Consider the following 20,185-nt stretch of genomic DNA (forward strand, 5'->3'; position numbering starts at 1 on the left):
AGTCACGGCTAGAAACCTAAAAGCTCCTTATCTTGGTTTCAGAGGAAACCTTCAACACCAGTAGGTAAATACTCAGCATAAAAATTAATCTGAAAGTGCAATTCCATTTAAAATTTATTACACCAGATATAGAGAATTAAACCTTTGGAACTATCAGGCTTTTATGTGTACTTGACTAAGAAGCTGAGCAAACACTTCACTGGCAGTAACTATAAGCAACTGAAAGATTATACAGGTACCTTGAAAACTCTCGTTTTATAGTACCTCAACAAGAGATGACTTATTTCATTGTTATCTATTTAAAAGACAACAGGAGGCAGACCAATGCAACATTTTTGGCTCACAACTCATTTGATACGGTCCACAGTTACTACATGAACAGTTTTGTATAAGTAAAGATATTCTCTTTAAAGGAGAGCACCTGAAACTTCATTCCCCTGTCAGTTTGCCATTATGGATCAGACAGACTTCTGTATTAGCATTCATAGAATACATATACTTCAGAACTATTGTCTCAGAGTAAGTTGGTAATGAACTTTTGAGCATTTTAGTACCATGCACTTAAGGTTCTCAACCAACTTTTCTGATTACTCATACACATTTATGCACTATGGCAGCAGATGTCACAGTTGTTCTACAAAATACACAGAAATGGGTAACAACACTGATGCCAGGAGAAAAAACAACTAGTGACTTACTTTTGATAACCTAACCTCCCCCTGCTATCTCACAAGCACTGAAGAAGACTGATAGCCTAAGGTCTGCTCCCCATATGATTTTCTTGGTTCCTTGCTTTTGGAACAGGGAGGAAGTTCCAAAGCTCCTCTCTGGTCTGACTGAGCTGCTGAAAATATTTTCAGTGTGAATATAATCTTTAGAGTAAAAAAAAATAGCATGGGCATTTACTTACAAAGTAAAGCCCTTCTTATGCCCTCACCAGATGAGCCCAGCTTCTTTGTGGTCATGCTTTATCATCCTGCATCTTCAGCACAGAACCCTTTGATGGTAATCAAATATTTGTTGAACATTTTAGAAACAGCCCTTTGACTTTATTTTATACTAAATCAATTCTCAAAATATTTCAAAGAAATAATTTGTACCAATAATGCAGCTAGAGAGAGACAGATCAGCAAATCAGAGCACAAGCATAAGCAGAAAGACTGGGCAATGGCATGCACGCCACAAATGCCTACATGACTCCAGTATACTGCCAGCATTTGCTCTGAAATCCCAATTTTCTAGTCTTGGGGAATTTTTTTTTTTTTTTTTTTTTTTTTTTTAAAAAGCAAGCCTATAAGCAGCTCAATTGTTGATAGAAGACAGGTTTTTTGCATCATCCTCCACCAAATAACTAGTTTCTCTTGGATCATCTTTCTAACTAGTCACTGTGGAAAAAAGTATCAAACACACCGTCAATGAAAGGGAAGTAAAAATTAGACTCTGCACATAGCTACTAAGTAGTTCAGCATGATACTGTTACAGGAAGTTCTGGCTCTTGAACAAAACTCCCCAAAATACCACTTACAGAAGTCAAGTTTCCTGTATGTAAAACAGTTTCTAAAGACATTAAGTGAATTTCTAATTAGGTGAAGTTCAGATTTAACAGCCTCAAGGAAAAACACTGAGCCACTTTATTACTGAAAACCATGTGGAGTGGACTCAGTAGGCTTTAAAATAGATCCCTTCGGTCTTAAAGCTGGTGCAGAAAATATTAATCCAGATAAGCAAAAACATGCATACTGAAAGTAGATCAAACTGCACCTGCAGATTATTCAATTCTGAATCAGTATTAACTTCTCTCTGTTAAAGTTCTTTAAACCTCAGGAAGTGGGAGCTCTAAATCCTATATAATATCTGAGATAGAAATTTGAACAATCATTATAAAGGGAAGATTAGTGCCAAACTTTATGACACTGGTGAGCTCAAACATTAAGATTAGGCAGCTTAGTAAAACACACTTTTAAGGAGGTTTGAGAAGACTTCTGACAACCAGTTTTCAAATAGAAGTTACTTCTAAATAATTCCATTATGTTCTTCCAACACACAAGGCAGAAGAAAACCTTTAATTGACAATTTATGAAGCTTTTATCATAAAGACAACAATTGTTTTAGTCTTTGTTTCTCGTAGAAGTTTTGAACCTTGTCTGTGTCCTCCTTTTCACTTCATGAACAATGTGTTTGTGCTGTTCGTGGCCATATTTCCAGGTTGGTGTTTGATTTTTTTTTAAGTCTCAGTAAATTTCCTTTACCTACTACTTTTCAAAACAAGGCAAGTAAACCAGCAAGCGTAAGAAAGAACAAAGAATTTGAAAACTCCTCTATTAGTTTCAGTTTCAATCAAGCAGACTGTTTAAGATACCTTTTCCTTCCACCAACAAATACTGCAAAGAATGAAAAACCAGAACAGCACGCTTCCACAAAAGCAGCAGTGTGACTGCAAGAAAGGGCATGCCTACATATGCTTTGAACAGTGAATTAAGGTGTGACTCTGCAGCACACGATTTACTGTCTGACCAGCATGTGGCATATTCTCACAACCTTGTTTCTAACTGTGCCCAACACCATGCCTCTAACAGTAGCCATAACCAGGTAACAGAGACCAAGTATCACAAGAGAGCAAATGTCTCCAGGTTCCAGCCACTGCATCTCAACAGAATTCCTGTGTGCTTGTCTATGAAGTCACAGGTGTGACTAAAACCACCTCCAAACGCACACAGAATATGCCGTCTTGAAAACTGAGAAATGAGACAGTCTTATCTTAATGCAAGCCCTTTCACATATGTGAAATTAAACACACTGAAGAAGAGGCTTTCACCAGATTTTAGTTTGTGAGCAGCCATCGTGATGATTGAGACTTCACATCTGAAACCCTATAAAACAGTTAACGACCTTCAAAATCACTTTGAGTGGGAAACAGAGATGAATCTAAGCTTTCTCCAAAAAACATTTGAAGATTTATCAGCCTGCATCATCAAGAAATATATCAAGGAGAGGGTAAGATGACATGACAGAGGACATTTGTACCACATGTGACACAAAGGCTAAATTACATGCTAAATTTATGAAATCTGTCAGCTAATCTGAGCGAGTTAGCATTCATTTCTCTCCCCACCCACCTCCCCAAGTATGGGCTGATACTGCAGTGAATTATACAACTCCTTCGAAATAGAACTCTCCTTGAAGCTCTTAGAAATCAGGCTGTAAAGATACAAGTCAAAGGCAGATGCTGTGAACATTCCCCATATTCTGATGAGGAATTATGGCACATAAATAATATGCTGTAAGTTTTAACCCTACAATGTATTTTTCCAGTACAGCCAATTTCTAATAGAGGCTCACAGTTCTCAATTCCTCTGCATCAGAGCACTTAAAACTGAGAAGTAATGATTGTCTAGGATCAACCCCAAAAAAGTCACCTAGGGACAAAACACAAGGAGTGAAGAAAATTAACTGTGAAGTAGAACAAAGCAACAAACAAAGCTTTTCCAGTACTTGTCTTACCAACTTCTAATGCATAGCTTTTGCCAATATACACATACTGTCAAAAGGCTTCAGGTCTAGACATACATAGATCTGCAATCCCTTCCACCGGTTTAAAAAAAAAAAAAGGGGGGGGGGGGGGCGTGGAAAAAAGCAGTTTTAGGAGATTCTCATTAATCTGGTTATCATTAGTGTAACTTACCTGCCAACCTATTGCTGAGCAACACAGAATCAGTGGTATTTGCATATACATACCCAAACTTCAGGTGAAGGAGGAAGTGTAAGTACTTTGAGTTTCTTTGCATTCATTCAACTTGAGTGAAGGCATGATTTTTCACGATTAAATTATCTAACAGTTATTTTTCTGTAGGATGGTAAAGCAATACTTTTTTTTTTTTTTCCTAAAGCATTCTGAGGTAAAGTCTTTTGACATGATCTCAGTCCCTAAAAATCTGTGCAAGACTCGTGCACCTATGAGCTGAGTGGAAATTAAGCGCCACTGAGTTGGGGGCATTTATGTAATGACAGAGAGAAATGTAACTACTGCTTCAAAGACAAAAAAACATTTCTACCATACTATACACAATACAGAAGTGCTTGATTACAAAATCAGAGGTTAATTCTGCTTGCACTGTTCTGATTTAGAGAAATGGGAGTGAAGCTACCCAACTACATACTTTATAGTTTAAGGCATTTTCTTCTCCACTGTAAGTTTATGAGAGGTACTAACACAGGGAACAAACAGACCTCACACCCTCAACACAAGCCAATCACTTAACAGTACAGGGAAAGTCTGGAGCAGGTTAATTGCGTATTAGCTGCTTGCATGACATCTAAGAAACAAGTGGTCTGGAAATTCAAAGGAAACTGAAATAAAAATATACATACACACATATATATGTATGTAAGGTAATCCATCTACCTATCAATAATTGAATTTTACTGCATGTTAATGATTTAAATGTATTTAATTTCTATATTCCATATAGTAAGACCTGAATGTTTAAGTACCTTGCCATTAGTGATGTACTTGCAATTAATTTTTAGAAATTTCTCTGTAAATGCTTCCTCCTCTTCGGAGGTAGATGATACCACTCTTGTAGGACGAACACATGCATGTGCTGGTGAAGCAACCGACTCTTTCCGTTGGACTCCATCTGGATCCTAAAAGGGAATATATATAAAAAAAAAAAAAACAAAACAAAACAAAAAAAAACACCTTAGCAACCTGCCTTTTTCAATATTAAAGTTAAGAGATCTTTTGCTGTGTAATTTTGGTTTTCTTTGACATAAAAGCAAATGTAAAAATAGGGTCCCAAATCCACTGCAGTTTAAAGGACTGCTTTGATTTGACAGTGTATTTAACTAATCAGCCACAGCTTAACCATCCCACGATAAGAAATGCTAGTGGGCAAACATATTCAGAATCAACCTGGAAATACACAACTAAATGACAATCAGAACTCACATAAGAAAACCATCCAACATACTGTCACATGCAAAATTTGAGCAGAAGTTAGCAGAAAGGATTATTTTCCAACTTCAAACAGAATTCCTGTTAAATATCATCTGTTGTCCTTCCATTATATTATACACTACTTTATGCTGGAAGGACCCTCTTAAAGTCAGCTAGTCCAAGCCTATGTTCAAAGCAGGCCTAAGCATACATTAGATCATGTTTCTCACAGCTTTTCCAGTTGAGTTTAAGTCTTCAAGGCTGGAGATTCCACAGGCTCTCCAAGAAATCTGCTCCAGTGTTAAAGCACCCTCATCATGAAAAATATTTTCCTGTTATTTAATCAGGACCTCTTGAGCAGCAACTTGCAGCTGTAGCTGCTCATCTATGAACCTCTGAAGACCCTGACTACTCTTCTCCCTCTAACTGTCTGCTAGGTAGTACAACACAGAAATCAGGTTCTCCAATAGTATTTTCTTCTAACAGATTAAACAAACCCAGCTCCTGCAGCCAATCCTTCTGCCTCATATGCTTCCATCCCCTTATCATCTTAATGGCTTTTCATAAGACTCTCTCCAGCATGTCAATCCTTCTCTTACTGGAGGTGTCAGAAGCGGACACAGCACTGCAATTGCAGCTTCACAAGCCCCCCTGACAGCAGAATTATCACCTTCCTTAACTTGTTAGTATTCTTTATTTATCTGCCATCTGGTATGTGGTAGGCCTTCGCCAACACAAGTGGACATTGTCCAACATGAGACAATAGTCTCATCCTCTCCTTGGCCCTTAGTCTTTTTCTGCAAAACTGCTATGCAGCTAGCCAACCCTTACCCTGTAGTGCTACATGGGGCTCCTTCTGTCCCAAGCAGGTCCTGGCTGTTGTTGAACTTCATGAGTTTTCTGTTACTTCATCTCTCCAGACTCCTGATGTCCCTCTGATGACCAGTCCTTGCCCTTCCCTCCAGTATACTGACCACTTTACTTTTTGCTGCCCCCCACCTCCAAGCTTGCTGACAGTGTGTTCTGTCTTCTGTCCTACCATTCAGGTCACTGATGGGCAGATTATAAACAATATTAGCCCCAACAGGGATCCTCTAGGATTCTTAACTGTCCACTGCCACAGAAAACAACAAAAAATGACCAGCCACACACACAAATGCTGAATTGCTTTGAGCACAAAGATCCTGATAATTTTTCTAGCCTATTTTGTAGTCCACTCATTCAGTTCACGTTTCCCCAGTACTGTAACAAGGCTTCTTCGGGACAGCATTAAAGGGCCTAGATCTAGCCAATGTAAGAAACATGCACTGCTCTTCCCTCCTTTGCTGAGCCAGCCATCTCATCACAGAACGCAATCACTTTGGCCACGCATGATATGCACTTTCTTGGGCAGATAACAGGAGGAGTTATCTATCTTGCTGTTTAACAGTACATCCAACAAACTACGAAACATGGAACTCTCCCAGGGAGAGGACAGATACTGAAAAATATTTTCTTTTTAAAATAAAAACTACATGTATAATAGACAGACTGCAGGAAAACCTATTTTATAGTCACAGCAACCCTGTTTTGGAGCTTAACCAACATTTAAAGACTTCAATTTCACACATAATTGCTATTTTTAGTTATTAATTAAAAAAAAAAAAAAGTAAATTTCTATGTTCCCTTTGGTTTTCTGCTTTTCTTTTCAGTTCTATTCACTAGTACAGATTACAGCTAAATGTCTTTAATTGTATCCAGGAACATTATGCACAATTGTTTTTAGTTCATCATCTCTCTGGCACTACTTTAGCCTATGCCTACATCTTTCAATTTTAGTTACAATTCAAACAAAACAACTTCTAGAACACTGAACTGAATTTTGCTGAAAAAAGCTGATGAGGTTATAATTAAAAATCAAGCTTCCTGGAGATGAGTTCTCCTTCTACATACACCTTTTTCCTAAAAATTATGTGGCTACCTTTGTGACGCATATAACATAGCAAATGGCTGCAAGAGACCCCAGCTGACACCCAAGTCCACTGTGAATAAGCCAGTTATTTCTCATTCATATTGCCATGCAACATAGAAGCGGGAATAATATTGATGGCAGACTTTCAAATTTAGTGATGACATCCTTGTCACTACTTATTAATTTGAAGTAGATTTTAAGTTTTGTAGGTAGTAAAGCTTATTGGATCTTCTCAAATATGTGCATCAAGCTGCTGAATGAAGAAACCCTTCACAAAAAACAGCAGCCTAAGAACAGCTTAAAAAACTAAACTGAGTTCTTACTTTTACACTGACACTACTAAACTTACTGAAATACACACTGAAATCTTAGCTTAAGTATAGCAACTTTAAAAACTTAACAGGGTTATGCAGGTCTTATAGTAGCCACATGCTGGTTTGTATTTAGCCACATGGTTGTGTTAAGTTACACCAATGTTTGATAAAACAGAAACAAAAGAACAGAGCATATTATAGTTTAAACTTTGCCTGAACAGAGGTTCAGATGTTGCGTAGTCATCTTATTCAATTTCTATAAATAACTCATTGATTTCAATGACCATAGCACAGAGGGAAGACCCCTTTACATTATACAGGCAGAGTAAAATATCCTCTTTGCCTTGAAATGTGCTTAAACTTAAACTGCAATTCTGGAGTCAAAACTGGAAAAGAGTCAAAGATGACACAGCAATACAGCATTAGAGAATGTATGCTAGTATTCCTCTCATTCATAAGGATAGTAATCAGCAAAGGAAGAAAAGAAGAATATGGAAAACAGGTTCTATGATGAAGAACAAAACCCTCCAGCCTTTCCTGCTGAAAAACATAACCAACACACACACACACACACACACACACACACACACAATCTCTCTCTCCCTTCATGCTGACAAGTGTAAGTGATTTCTGTTCTTTGTTTTCTTTTGGCCAACTATCTAGGACCATCCCTTCCCTCCTTACGCGTACTTTGAAAGACCTCAAAAACAGAAACTTCCATAAACACTTTATTATATATTGTCACATTGCTCATTTGTTTGATATTCCCTGAGGCATTTAAGAACTGCTTGCAGTGATCCACAACATATAATGAGATGCACAAAATAGTTCTGCAACAATAAAGTGTCAGTTAAATGAAATTTAACACTGAAATTGAACTGCATACACTAAACAAAAGAACCTTTTGCATAAGAGTATTTTAACTTTTAAAGTATTTTAAACTACTTTGTTTCTTCTACACTTTCAAGCTTTTGTTTCTGGTAGGTGCATATAGTCAATAAAAATGTTTCAAATAAATTAGACATTTGGTTGCACTATTAAGGCTCTTTACCTAATATATGCAAACAAGCGTATACAAAGTAATCCACAAAAGCAAGAATAAGGTATTTTTCTGACATGGGATCTAGTGCGTTGTAGGAAGACTTCTGATTTCTAGTAGTAAAACTAACAACCTTTTCCCTTGAGTAACTTCTCACAACATATGCTGTATGGGTAGGCCTTTCCCTAGCATTTACATGCATTCTGAGACTGATATAGAAGAATGTATCTTTGCAGAGTAGTCTATTTACTGTGCTACAACACCTTCAGTTTGCCATGAAAGAAATTATTTAGCACAAGTGACAGCATACATCTCACAAGAAAAGGCATACTAGGTCAGAGTAAAGGTGTAACAGCAAAATCAAACAGTAATTTTCAGTAAAAAGGTTATCACAGCCTTTGTAATGCAGCTTGGGAATCTATTTAGCAACAAAGCAATACCTTTACATTTAAACTTCTTTGGACCAAGACATGCAAGCAAATAAATAAATAAAGACTCAAACCTTCCTAAACTTTGAGCACAGAATCCTGGACTAGACATCTGACAGCTTGACTAAGCACCATCAAGAAGTGCTATCAAGAAAATTTGTTATCTGAGAGAAAAATATAATAATAACTGGGAAAAGAATAATAGTGACATATTAAAAAACATCTGAATAAAGTCGTAATTGCATAAATTGCAGAGAAACTCAGGCTCCAATACTGCATCTTCCTGGTCGATACTGCATCTTCCTGGTTGGAGTTTTCCCCATGAAATTCTGTTCACAGCAAACCAGTGTTCCTGGAAAGACATGCTTTTACAAAGCTAGCTCCTAGTCAAAAATCTGCATTTGAGCTGAATTACAGAGCATTTTAGGATGGCTAAACAAGTTTAGTATCTGAAAGGTAGAACTACTGAGCAGAAGTCTACTATAATCAACTTGGGATTAGCCCTTAACTGAAAAACTTTTTTTTCCCCCCTTTACTTAATTTTGTTAAATAAAACTAGAGAATCCCCTCCCCACACCTCTACAGGGAGCAGGGGGAGCCCTTACCGTTTAGCTACTTGAGTATTCTTGCCCATGTATCATTGCTACAAGAGCTACCAGTAAAATTAGAGACAAATGTTTAACTAGTTCTGAATAACAAATACAGAAACACAACAGGAACTAGTATTTAAGATTTCAGTGTGCAAGGATTATATTTTGCTGCAAATAATTTTCCTTCAAATCAGTTTTCACACAGAAAACTATTTACAAAGCCTAAAAGGTTATATTAGCTTTTAAAAAGGTACTATTTTAGTTTTCAACTCCAAGTGTTGTAAAGTACTTTCTCCCCGAAGCGAAAGGATAGTTTAAGAAGAAAGCATAGCATCCGTAACATTTATCTTGTAAGGGAAAATTAATTTCAAGGACAACAGGTATACCTACATTTATTGTAGCGTCAAGCTCTGCTTCGGAAGATGTAGGTGATAGGGGACTTATAGGACTTAGAGAGGGGGAGCTCTCCACACTAGAAATGTAGTCTGGGTCAGGAACATACAAAATCTATAAAGAAGATATAATGCCGTTAGAAGTTATGCTTTCAGGTTTACTTTAAATTTCCCACCAGTTCAGGTATATTTGCTATGCTTTCTCAAAATAAGCTATACAAAAACATTCCTGCTCCCATTAACAGAAATTAGGAGTTGAGGGAATAAACAATACCACACACAGTACTACTAAAATTTAGCTTTCAAAGTTTTTAATTGCTATCTTAAGATTGATTTTTAGTCTTAACTGAGGAAAAAGTTCAGATAAAAAGCATTAAAAGTACACAGCATGCCAGAAACACCCAATACAGTATCCAAGGAAGAGCTGCCCAATTATTTCTCTTGCTACTACTGGGCTAGGGAAATAGGAAACAGGCTGGGGAATAAGTTCCTAGATGTAGCTCTTGGCACTGAATGTTAAAAAAAAAAAAAAAAAAAAAAAAAAAAAAAAAAAAAAAAAAAAATCAACTGAAGTTATTCACCCCTTAAATACATTATTTGACCATGGTAAGTATTCAAGCTACCTAGACAAAGTTTTGCAGCAATCAGAAATAAATACAGGACTTTTTTCAAACAGAGAGCTAAAACCAAATGGCCAATGGTTAATACCATAGCTGACCTATCACTTATTTCCAGGCCCAGCTTTCAAAGAGAACTGAAAAGTGAAAGTGAAAAAATGGAAGATGATGTAATCAATACTAACCTATAAGAAGTGAATGATAGTTCATATACTGCTGGAAGAGACAGCAAGTTTTCAGAGTAGAATAGAAACATTATTCATTTTATTAAAATAGAATGGCAGGGAGTTATGCAGTCAGGAATGTTGTTTATAAGCTGTACCCTGAATATGTCTTCTGAGCTGGATTTGGTAAACAGCCTACTATATCTGCAAAGTAACAATTTAGCTTGTACCCAAGTGTTATTATGCCATTAAGTATATTTAGTTTTAGAAGTGCTCTGATCTTATTTAAGAGAGACAGGTAGTTTCATTATATGTTCCCTTTTTAGGCAATTATTTAACAGGCACAAGGAATTCACAAAATAGAGAAAAATGAAATACTCTTTTACAAAGCCAGTAGGAAAATCAGTAAGAAAAGTACTTTAACGCTTTCTCTGGCAGAGATGAAAAATATAGGGAAAAAGGTCTCTGTTGGGTAAGTAACATATATATATACTGTAATAGTACCTGTCCAGGAACGACTGCTCTGGAGAAAAGCTTATTTAATTGAACCAGTTCATTGGGTGTTGTATCAAATTTCAAGGCAATACTGTTTAAAGTATCTCTCGATTCCACCTGTATCAATTGGGGAAAAAAAAGAAAAACAAACCTGTAAGCAGTCAGTTCAAATAGTGGCTTACAAATTTTATCACGTGTAGATTTACTGAGATTTTGATGAACTTTAAGTCTTCATATCTTATGATTGCCCCTCCTCAAAAAAAAAAAATCCCCAAACAATACACCTACCCCTAAACCCCCCAAAACCACAAACACCCCCTAAATATTCGTCTATTGCAACCCCATACAAGGACACCTGCCTTCCCACTATGTTTCCAGATGGCCAGAAGTGTCAGTCACACACTTTTGAGCTGTAGGCTCAGCTACTGCATCAGAACTTCTGGTCTATAAATACACTGTTGGGTACCACTGGACCAATACACAATTGACTGGTTTCACAGAACCCTTCATTCTCCCTCTTCAACTCTTCTGCTCTGTTCTTCACTTGAGGAAAAGCTGAAGCAATGGAAGCAATGTCTATAAGCATGAACAAACTCTCTTCCTATTGAAATAAGCTTCTGTTAACCTGATTTTCAAGTAAAATCCATCATCGAGATAAAAAGCAAAAATACTGAAGCAAAACAGGTCAACCAGTATGACAGCAGATGGAGCATAAGCATTTTGAGTAGGTGATTCCTGAGTACGGAAAGGATTTTTTTCAAGCTCTTATTTTCACCCCCATCTCCCAAAATATATTCAATATGAACCAACAGAAAAAAGCAAAGGAGAAAAAAGTTTTATTCATAGAGAGTATTTCAGAATAAAGAATTCATAACAAGCATTTAAGAATGGTGAAGATGGTATGACAAGGGAGCATACAACCAAAAGTTTACTGTGTAGTGGCACAGGGCTTCATAAACACTATACCAGGAAAATCAATCTTAGCAGTTAAAAGAAGATGAAGCAACATATGCAAAGCTACATCTTTGCTGCTAAATATAGAGCACAGGTAGGAAATGCCTTCTCATTTGTCTCATTATATCTGCAGAAGTTATACACCTTCCACTCTACATACATAGTATTAGTCTAATTATTCACAGGTTTCATCTCCTTTCTATTTTCAGGCAGTTCACTTAACTTTAACTTTTCTTGACAATTATGGAAAATAATAGTTTTTTAAAATCCATTTTCTTTTCATAATTTTCAAAGGAGAAGTAGGGAAGGGGGGAAAAGTGAAGACAAACCCACATTTTTCTTCATAGCACATGCTCCTCACACAGCTGTCTTGAGAAAGCTAGTGGATATCATTAGCTGACTCCACATACCCAACTAGGTATCTTCTGGTCTTCACTCACTTCCTTAACAAAAATGTGGTAGCACCATGTCTTGTATACCTTGTCAACTGTTGCTAGACCTAAACATAGATATCCTTTACTTCTGCTTGAACGACTGAACTGGGAGAGAAAAAAAACCTGAGAGTAGGATGAGGGGAGGGAAGAATTCTCGAAGCATATATGTTTTAACAGGTTTTTGTAATGCTTGCTGTGAGAGCAGCCCTTAACTTTACAGAGTCACACAGAAAAAAGCAGCATTTGGAACCAAGACTAAAACGTTCTATTTCCATAACCGCACTGCAGTGTAGGTAAGTAATAAAACATACACTGGGCTAGCCTGTTTCCAGACATACTCTTTTGTGGACTGTTCCAGTTGAATTAGTATATTCCATACAACTAATAAGTGTTATATGTTTTGCTGTCAGCATAATGTAACAAGGCACATTCATCATTCACAGAAGGAGCGAACATTTTGCCAGAGTAGAAGAATATGTATCTACAGGTTATAGTGTTAGTTAATACTGAGTGATTAAATATTTAATGTTTTAATACATTTTACTTGCATTGTGAGAATAACTGGAAAACAGAATTCCTATTGGCTGAAAAGCAAAAGTAGTACATAAAAATGCATTCCCACTTAAACATTTCAAAACTTAACACTGAATAGAACATTTATTCCAGAAGAATTTAAGAAAATAAATGCTTTCTCTAGTAAATTCTTTTGAAATGATGTTTACTGTGAACACGTGTTCACAGTAAAGGAATAACAAAGTATAACAGAGATATAAAGAAGCAAACTATATCCGTTAAATAGAGAAGTGGGCTGTCCTGCAAGAAAAAGTGCTACAAATATAATGTACTTGGAAGTTTGTTACAGTTCAACAGATAAAAAGAGGGCAATTTGGGATACTAACATAATTAAAGTTTATAAGTAAGAGTTAAAGAAGTCCTTTGCATACAGAATTCATTATCATTTTGTAAAGGTGCATTTGTCAACCTAGATTCACTTAAAAAAAAAAAGACAGGCATTGCCAAAGAAATGGAAATTAGCTTTTTTAGATAAATTTTAATTCTATTATGACAATTCTTTATATAGGAAGCCATTAAGCTAAACAGAGCAAACACCACTCTCTACTAGTATTTCAGGTATGAAAGACTGTATTTTGGTACCTCTTAGCTATTCAGTACTGTGCGATCACATAGAGATGTGAAAAGTATGAATATTCTCACTTTTAATTAGTACTAAAACAGAAATCAAAACAGGACCCTAACCTGACCAGATATATACTACTTGTTCCACAAATTACAACAAAACTGACAACCAAATCAAGGAACAGCACTGTTTCCATCAGAAGCCCTTCATAATACAGAAGGTTTGCTAAAACAAACTAAAGTGAGATTCAAAAGTTTTGCCTAATTCAAAAGTTTGCTCTCACATAAATGTTAGAGGACAACAGTTAGCTGCTAGGTAGATACTTCTTAAGTATCACTTAATGATCGAAACATTTGATATTTTGGACTAACTTATGATATAAAATTAATTAAAATCATTCAATTTAAACCCACAAAACTTAAGACCTTTAAGAGAGCATTATTCACTCTTTTCAGCCTTCAGAAATAAACACATCTGTGAGATCTCTTGGCAACTAAAGTGTTTACCTCACAAACCATGAACAAAAGAATGGCAAATGTAAGCTTCCTTTTCTTATTTGGCTGTTAAGTTTGCACAGGCAAATATCCACACTGCATGGGATTTCAGAGATCAGTACCTTCTTAAAACTAAGAAACTGTTACTGTAATAAAGACTTCCTGAAATATCTCTCCATATTCAAAAGGCCTATTTTCCAATTCTCAGGCTATCTACTCTTTTAAAAAAATATAGAACCTGAACAGCCAAAAGCTGTTCAAAAAAGAATTACTTTGTGGAAAAGCGTAGTTTAAGAACTAAGATATTAAAAACACACCACCACATACCACAGCCACTCCCAAGCTTTTCCAATCATTCTTCCCCCATCAATTCAATACTGGAAGACAGGGCAAAAAGTCATTCCTCCTCTCCCAGACAACAAACTTTCTATGCATTATGCATGTAGCTATTTAAATGCTATTCTGATTTTAACAATTTTATACAAATATTTGGATATTAAAGCAATATGCTGAATCTTCATGGGAAGATTTCCCCTCTTGAGAGGACAGTGGGATGATGAATAGTGATTGCATCATTTCATGATTTTAGCAGAATGGCAAGATACATTCCATTACTTGTATTGGAATGTATCTTGCCATCCACAAACAACCAGACATGTAAAAACACTACTTTACTCCCTGAAACAATACAAAATGGACTTGAGCAGGCCAGATGGTGCCTTCAAGTGGTTCAATATGTATCATACATTGGCTTTGCTTCCTTCAGTATACTGATGTGAGCGTAAAGATTGAAAGACACTAATTAATGAAAATGTAAAAAAAATCAAGAATCACTTACTCAGGACTGCATTGAACTTAATGTACACAAACTCTCCTTTGTACAATAACTTCTGTCAAAAAAGACCTTTTAAAAATCAAAGTAGCTTTCCTATACCCAGTAACAAGAGCTTCTAGTCATCACCTCTCTCATGTAAAGATAATGCACGTAAGACCTTATTACCTAGTAACTTCTGCCTTATGTAGTCACTTACATCTGTATATAAGTAAGTCTAAAATGCTGAGTTAACTAAAATCAGTTTTTACAGATATTACTAGATACGGAAAGTGCCACTTAAAATCCATACCTTCCATCATCTTTTTCCAGTAAAATGCCAAATCAAACACTCTCTTCACATCATTGTGTCACCATGTGAGCAGAAGTACATCCCATTACCCCTTTTCCATTTCTGGAGCAATACTTATATACCCATGTTTGCCAGGTGTGCTTATGCACACCAGTAGACAAATACCTTCAAAGTCACCACTGACTAAGGTTCAAACTGCCTGTGTTTCTCCCAGGTTAGCAACTGACAAAGTTATCCGAAAACCTTATTTAAAACCAAACTCTCTACTTCTACTTTAATGAACTTTACTGTCATTGCATCTCAACAATTGGAGTTCACTCATTCTTCCATTAAAAATTACACACTGAATACATATGAATTGGACTGCAAAAAGACTTAGTTGTTTTCTTTAGAAGTATTTCAAGACTAGTCATCCAATAACCAGAAAATAATAAAAAAATAGTTTAAGACTATTAAAAAGAACTAACAAAATTAAAGATATGGGAAGACTAGAGGGAAGGATGAGGACAAAGGGGAGAAGAGGACACAACTACTTTGGTGTTGTAGCCAAGCCCTTAGAAATATCAGATTATGATAGTATTAACTAATTGTTAATAGGCCTGAATTCTGTAATATGCAACTTCAGGAAAACGGAACCTGTAAGTATCATAAAAGCAACTTCAAAAATAACTTTAAAATCAAGTAAAAGATACAACAGATGAGGTAATATGTCATCATTATGATCCACATTTTCTAAATTCTGCAAAACTGGGAAAAAGACTATCACAGTGGCATGCTCAAAGAGAAGTGACAGTCAGAGAAGAACACAGTCCGTGGCTTTGAAATGGAAGCACCAAGAAAAAAAGCAAAAACCCATAACTGTAGTCATCTAAACAGCATGTAAAGGCTTACAATGGCAATAAAACTAGCTGCACCAGAAGAGAGAAGAACCTTTAGCACTCTTTATTCAAGCTACCCTAGGACTGAAAGCAAAATCCACAATTACTCTAGAGAGATATTAGCAGATACTCACCATTTATCTACTATCAAAATAAACATGTTCAGCAAGTCATTATAAGATATTCCAAGTATCCATGTGGGTTCAAAGCCTGGCAAACTTTCATCTGTTTGATGGTCACCACAAAAACACCACCCACACCTCTTGAGCTAAGAAAGGATCAAGAACTCTTTGTTTTACCTTAAGAAGCTGACATCAGAAGCCCCCATAGTTTTGTTCTCAGTATACACATCTAACTGGTTTCTAACTAAAACAAAAGAAGAGTCCAGACACAGTTGCCCAGATGTTGGACTTCCCACTAAATAACCAGGAAAAGATCATATGCAGGAAGACTGGTAGTTCAACACTGAGTACTGGCTTAAAACTCAGTCTTAAGACTCTGATCTACTATAGGCTTCTGTGACCTTCGTTAGTCGGTATGAGGCTCTTCTCATGATCTGTACAATATACCCTCTGTACTAGGTGCTTATCTGCTATTTCAGGAGAAAAGTCTGGTTTGCGCCTTCATCATTCTATTACTACTCAAAAAAGCAACACATGAAGACATATAAATATCTGTGTGTGTTGTTGCTTCGAGAGGTAGCAGGATGAAGGGAGAAACCAGACAAATGTTCATCTCAACAAAGTCATAAATAACAGTAGCAAATCATCACAATAGTTAGCAGACCTCTCTTACACATATAGTGAATATAACCTCAATTCCTAAAGGTTAAATCAGTGTATTTTACTAAAACATATGTGCACAACACAACCAGAAGCTCTGAAAACTTGATCATTACTCAAGCATTACACGAATGAAACGTACAGCAAGACCAGACAGAATACAGCCTTTGTGAAGCTGAAATGCACCACGTTCCATACATGCAACTCGCTCCTTGAGAGGCTGGACTAAGTTTGAAGACAAAAAGTCTTTGATCCTTGTGAATCGTCTTTTTGACTCCCAAGGAAGTGATGCATACTTCAGTACGTATTAAGAAAGTTATTTTTGCAAGTAAAGCCCCACCTGCTGGAACACAAAAACCTGCAAAAGTACATGACAACTTGACACGAACATACTGATTTAAAAAAGGAAAGTGTAGTGCTTTAGCTTTGCCTGGAATCTTACATACCAAGGTAAATGCATGTACATGGTGGCAAGAGACAAATTAAGGGTTTTATTGACTGAAAAGGAACCTCAATTTTACAAATTTACACCTGAGCATTTTTTCCAATTATTTCAGACAAAATGGGGCTAATGTAATATAAATGTGACTGTTTCTTTTACTATTCTTCAGCTGCTAGAAACTAAGCAGCAGAAATTTCTTTTGATTTTCAACTTCAAGGAAATCTTTAGCAATGGTTAGAATTATATTTAAATTCCCAATAGAAGCCACACTAACGAAGTGCTTCTTGCTCCAATCCACACATCCTCTGTCTCTTTCCAAACGACTAGCCAGTATTCTCAGTAGTTAAGCCGTATCACAGCTTGGCTTAATGTAGTATTAAGAGTTGAGTCTCCCCTGTATCTCTTATTCTTGGAATAAGAGAATACCAAGAGGTCAAGTAAAGACTTTTTATAAAGAAGTTCTCATCTTTATTTTATCCTGTCCAGCTTCAAAAGCATTCAAAGATAACTGTGACAGACCTTCCCTATTTTAATGTCAACCCTATAAGCATTATTTATAGGCTTAATTATATTTCTACTGTGTAACACAAGACAGATACTTCTCACTTCAGTTTCCCTTAGTAACCACAAATGTGAAAAGCTGACTGCAGCACAGTTTGAGGGTCATTTCAAGAACAGAACAGGCAGAGAAAGGCTCCATTTTCAGATACTGCTGCGGAAACAGATCTGTACAGTAAAAGGTATAGAGATCTATGAAAATTAGGAGACTGCCAGAAGGTCAGTATCAAGATATAGCTTTCCCCCTCCCCAACTTAATTATCATATTTCTCCTGATTTCAATAGTTTATTAATAATGCTAAAAGCAGGGAACTTGCACATGATTTTATAATTAATCTTATTTACTGTTTCTAAGTAGTTACCTGAAAGTGAACCAGTCAACATATTGAATAGCTTGGGTTTTTTTGAAGGAAAAAAAAAAAATAAAAGTAACTTAAGGGAATAAAAAAAACCCACACCGAATAAAAAAAAAATCATTACTTGGGTTCTGCTAGCTAATTCCCAATTTAATTCCTGTCAAAATAAACTATCAGATACACAGAATTCTAAGATTAAAGGTAATACACATTACTGTTTTGCTTATATTTTGCAACAAAACTTTAAGTCTGCACTTGCTATGCAATGACATTCTAACAATAAAGCAGTAACTTACAGAATATTCAATAGTCCCTTTAGGCTTTTGAAAAGACATTCGTCGCCCATCTTTCTTGTCTGGGGTCTTCTTCTGGCCAGTGTCTGAAAAAAATTGAGGCAACGTGCGTGTTAAATTCATTTTCCTCTCTCAGTACTGTCACAGGCTGCTGACTACAGCCCTGTGGGCAGACATCTAATTCACCAGTTACACAGCTTGCTCCTGGTGACTCTGCCTAACAGACAACCGGCTGCTAGAATAGGGACTTCATTCCTCTGCAATGCTTTAAGAGTTTGACCGATATAAACCACTGATAACTGGGAATCAACTAACTGCATAAGTACTTGCTGCTATCCAGGAAGCTATTCATGAAATAAGACTAAACAGGAGATTGACCCCATCAGGCAAGCGACGTTCCTGGAACTGCTGTCTTTAATTGGTTTTATATCGTACCCCAGTCTGCTTTCATCCAGAGGGGAGAGGATCTAGAGCTCCGGTATGTTCAATCTAATCAGGATTTTTTGTCTCTGTTTGATAAGTACAGAGTATTTAAAGCTTTTTTATAAGACAAAGAGCATCAGTGTTTATCTTCACAATTATCCTGTCTGTAGCAAACACACACATGTACATAAACAACATTCTAAGTAAGTAAACAACACAAGAACTGTTCTTTTTATTGTTCATTGTATTTTGATGACCTCCATTTCACAGGACAAAACAATAACAATTTGTACCTGAAGTATACCCTACTTTTCTTATACTAATTGGCTTGATATTCATGATAAACACAATGCAACAGTGTACTTGCATGATTCAACAGAAAGCATTTAATTCTACATCCCTATAAAAGTGGGGGTTTTTTAATATATTCATGTATATACATACATGCACTTTTTGAGATTAATTTCTCTAGAAGTTAGGTCTCTGTCACAACTCCTCCACCATCAACAGTTAAGTATCTGCTATTAAGGAGCTCAAAATGCTTAGTGAATGAGATACGTTTTCATGCTACAACGGGATTAGTTATATTTCCATTTTGATACATTCAAATTTCTGTTACCATAACTGAATATATTTAGGCAAATATTTCAAACCAGACCGAATAGAAGAAACAAACCTTACAAAATATATTATTTTAAAATATTTTAGTATAGCTACATTGAAAATACAAAACATACTGTACATCTATTTAAGCAACACCTGAGGTACTAAGGGAACTTGCTATAAATTGACAGCAACTTCTGTGCATTATTATTTTTAATTATTATCCTGGCTGCAACACTGGAACAAAGACTAAACAAATACTTGCACAAATTTCATATACCCTTTCCCAAACTTCTACAAGAGTATTTGAAACTACAAAGATATGAGAGGAGGAAAATAAATAAAACAAAACAACACAACTTACACATGAAGTTTGGCAGTGTCAAAAATAAGAAACAAAATACAAAAAAACAAAAACAACAAAAAAAAAACTTCAGCAAATATTTTACATTTGCTATATAGGGCAATCTGCAGAGGACAACAATAAAAATGATTTCTAGCAGATTCAGCCCAAGTACTCTCCTGTGGCATTCTTTACATAATAAGGAAATAAACACTGGCCTAATTCTACTTTTTTTATATATTGAAAAAAGTCTGAGGGAGAATGTTCCCATGCCTACAAGATAAAAATTGATCTATAGATGGTGTTAATTATGTAAATTTTTATATAGCTATGAATGACAGTGAAGACTTTAAGCCTACTTTTAAAAACTTTCTAGAAATTCTGAAAGTCTAGACAGTGTAATTTTGCATCCTGCCATATTGATTCGATACATGAAA

The 20,185-nt window shown here is 36.0% G+C and overlaps 1 protein-coding gene across 6 annotated transcripts in view; it reads right to left on the reverse strand.

The window, feature by feature from the left end:
• OXR1 (oxidation resistance 1) overlaps positions 1 to 20,185 on the reverse strand; it is a 297,516-nt gene that overhangs the window by 53,417 nt on the left and 223,914 nt on the right. For 4 of the 6 annotated variants that reach the window (XM_042785937.1, XM_033000138.2, XM_042785935.1 and 1 more), the window contains 4 exons: positions 18,383 to 18,465; positions 10,936 to 11,043; positions 9,649 to 9,765; positions 4,492 to 4,644 (listed from right to left, as the gene is read on the reverse strand). In XM_042785937.1, the coding sequence (XP_042641871.1) occupies positions 4,492 to 4,644; positions 9,649 to 9,765; positions 10,936 to 11,043; positions 18,383 to 18,465 (461 nt within the window). The remainder of the gene's footprint in view (positions 1 to 4,491; positions 4,645 to 9,648; positions 9,766 to 10,935; positions 11,044 to 18,382; positions 18,466 to 20,185) is intronic. The other 2 variants (XM_033000142.2, XM_042785936.1) reach the window with 1 other exon arrangement.

Source organism: Tyto alba, unplaced genomic scaffold, assembly GCF_018691265.1.
Source record: "Tyto alba isolate M040663 unplaced genomic scaffold, T.alba_DEE_v4.0 Super-Scaffold_9, whole genome shotgun sequence".
NCBI classification, from domain to species: domain Eukaryota; kingdom Metazoa; phylum Chordata; class Aves; order Strigiformes; family Tytonidae; genus Tyto; species Tyto alba.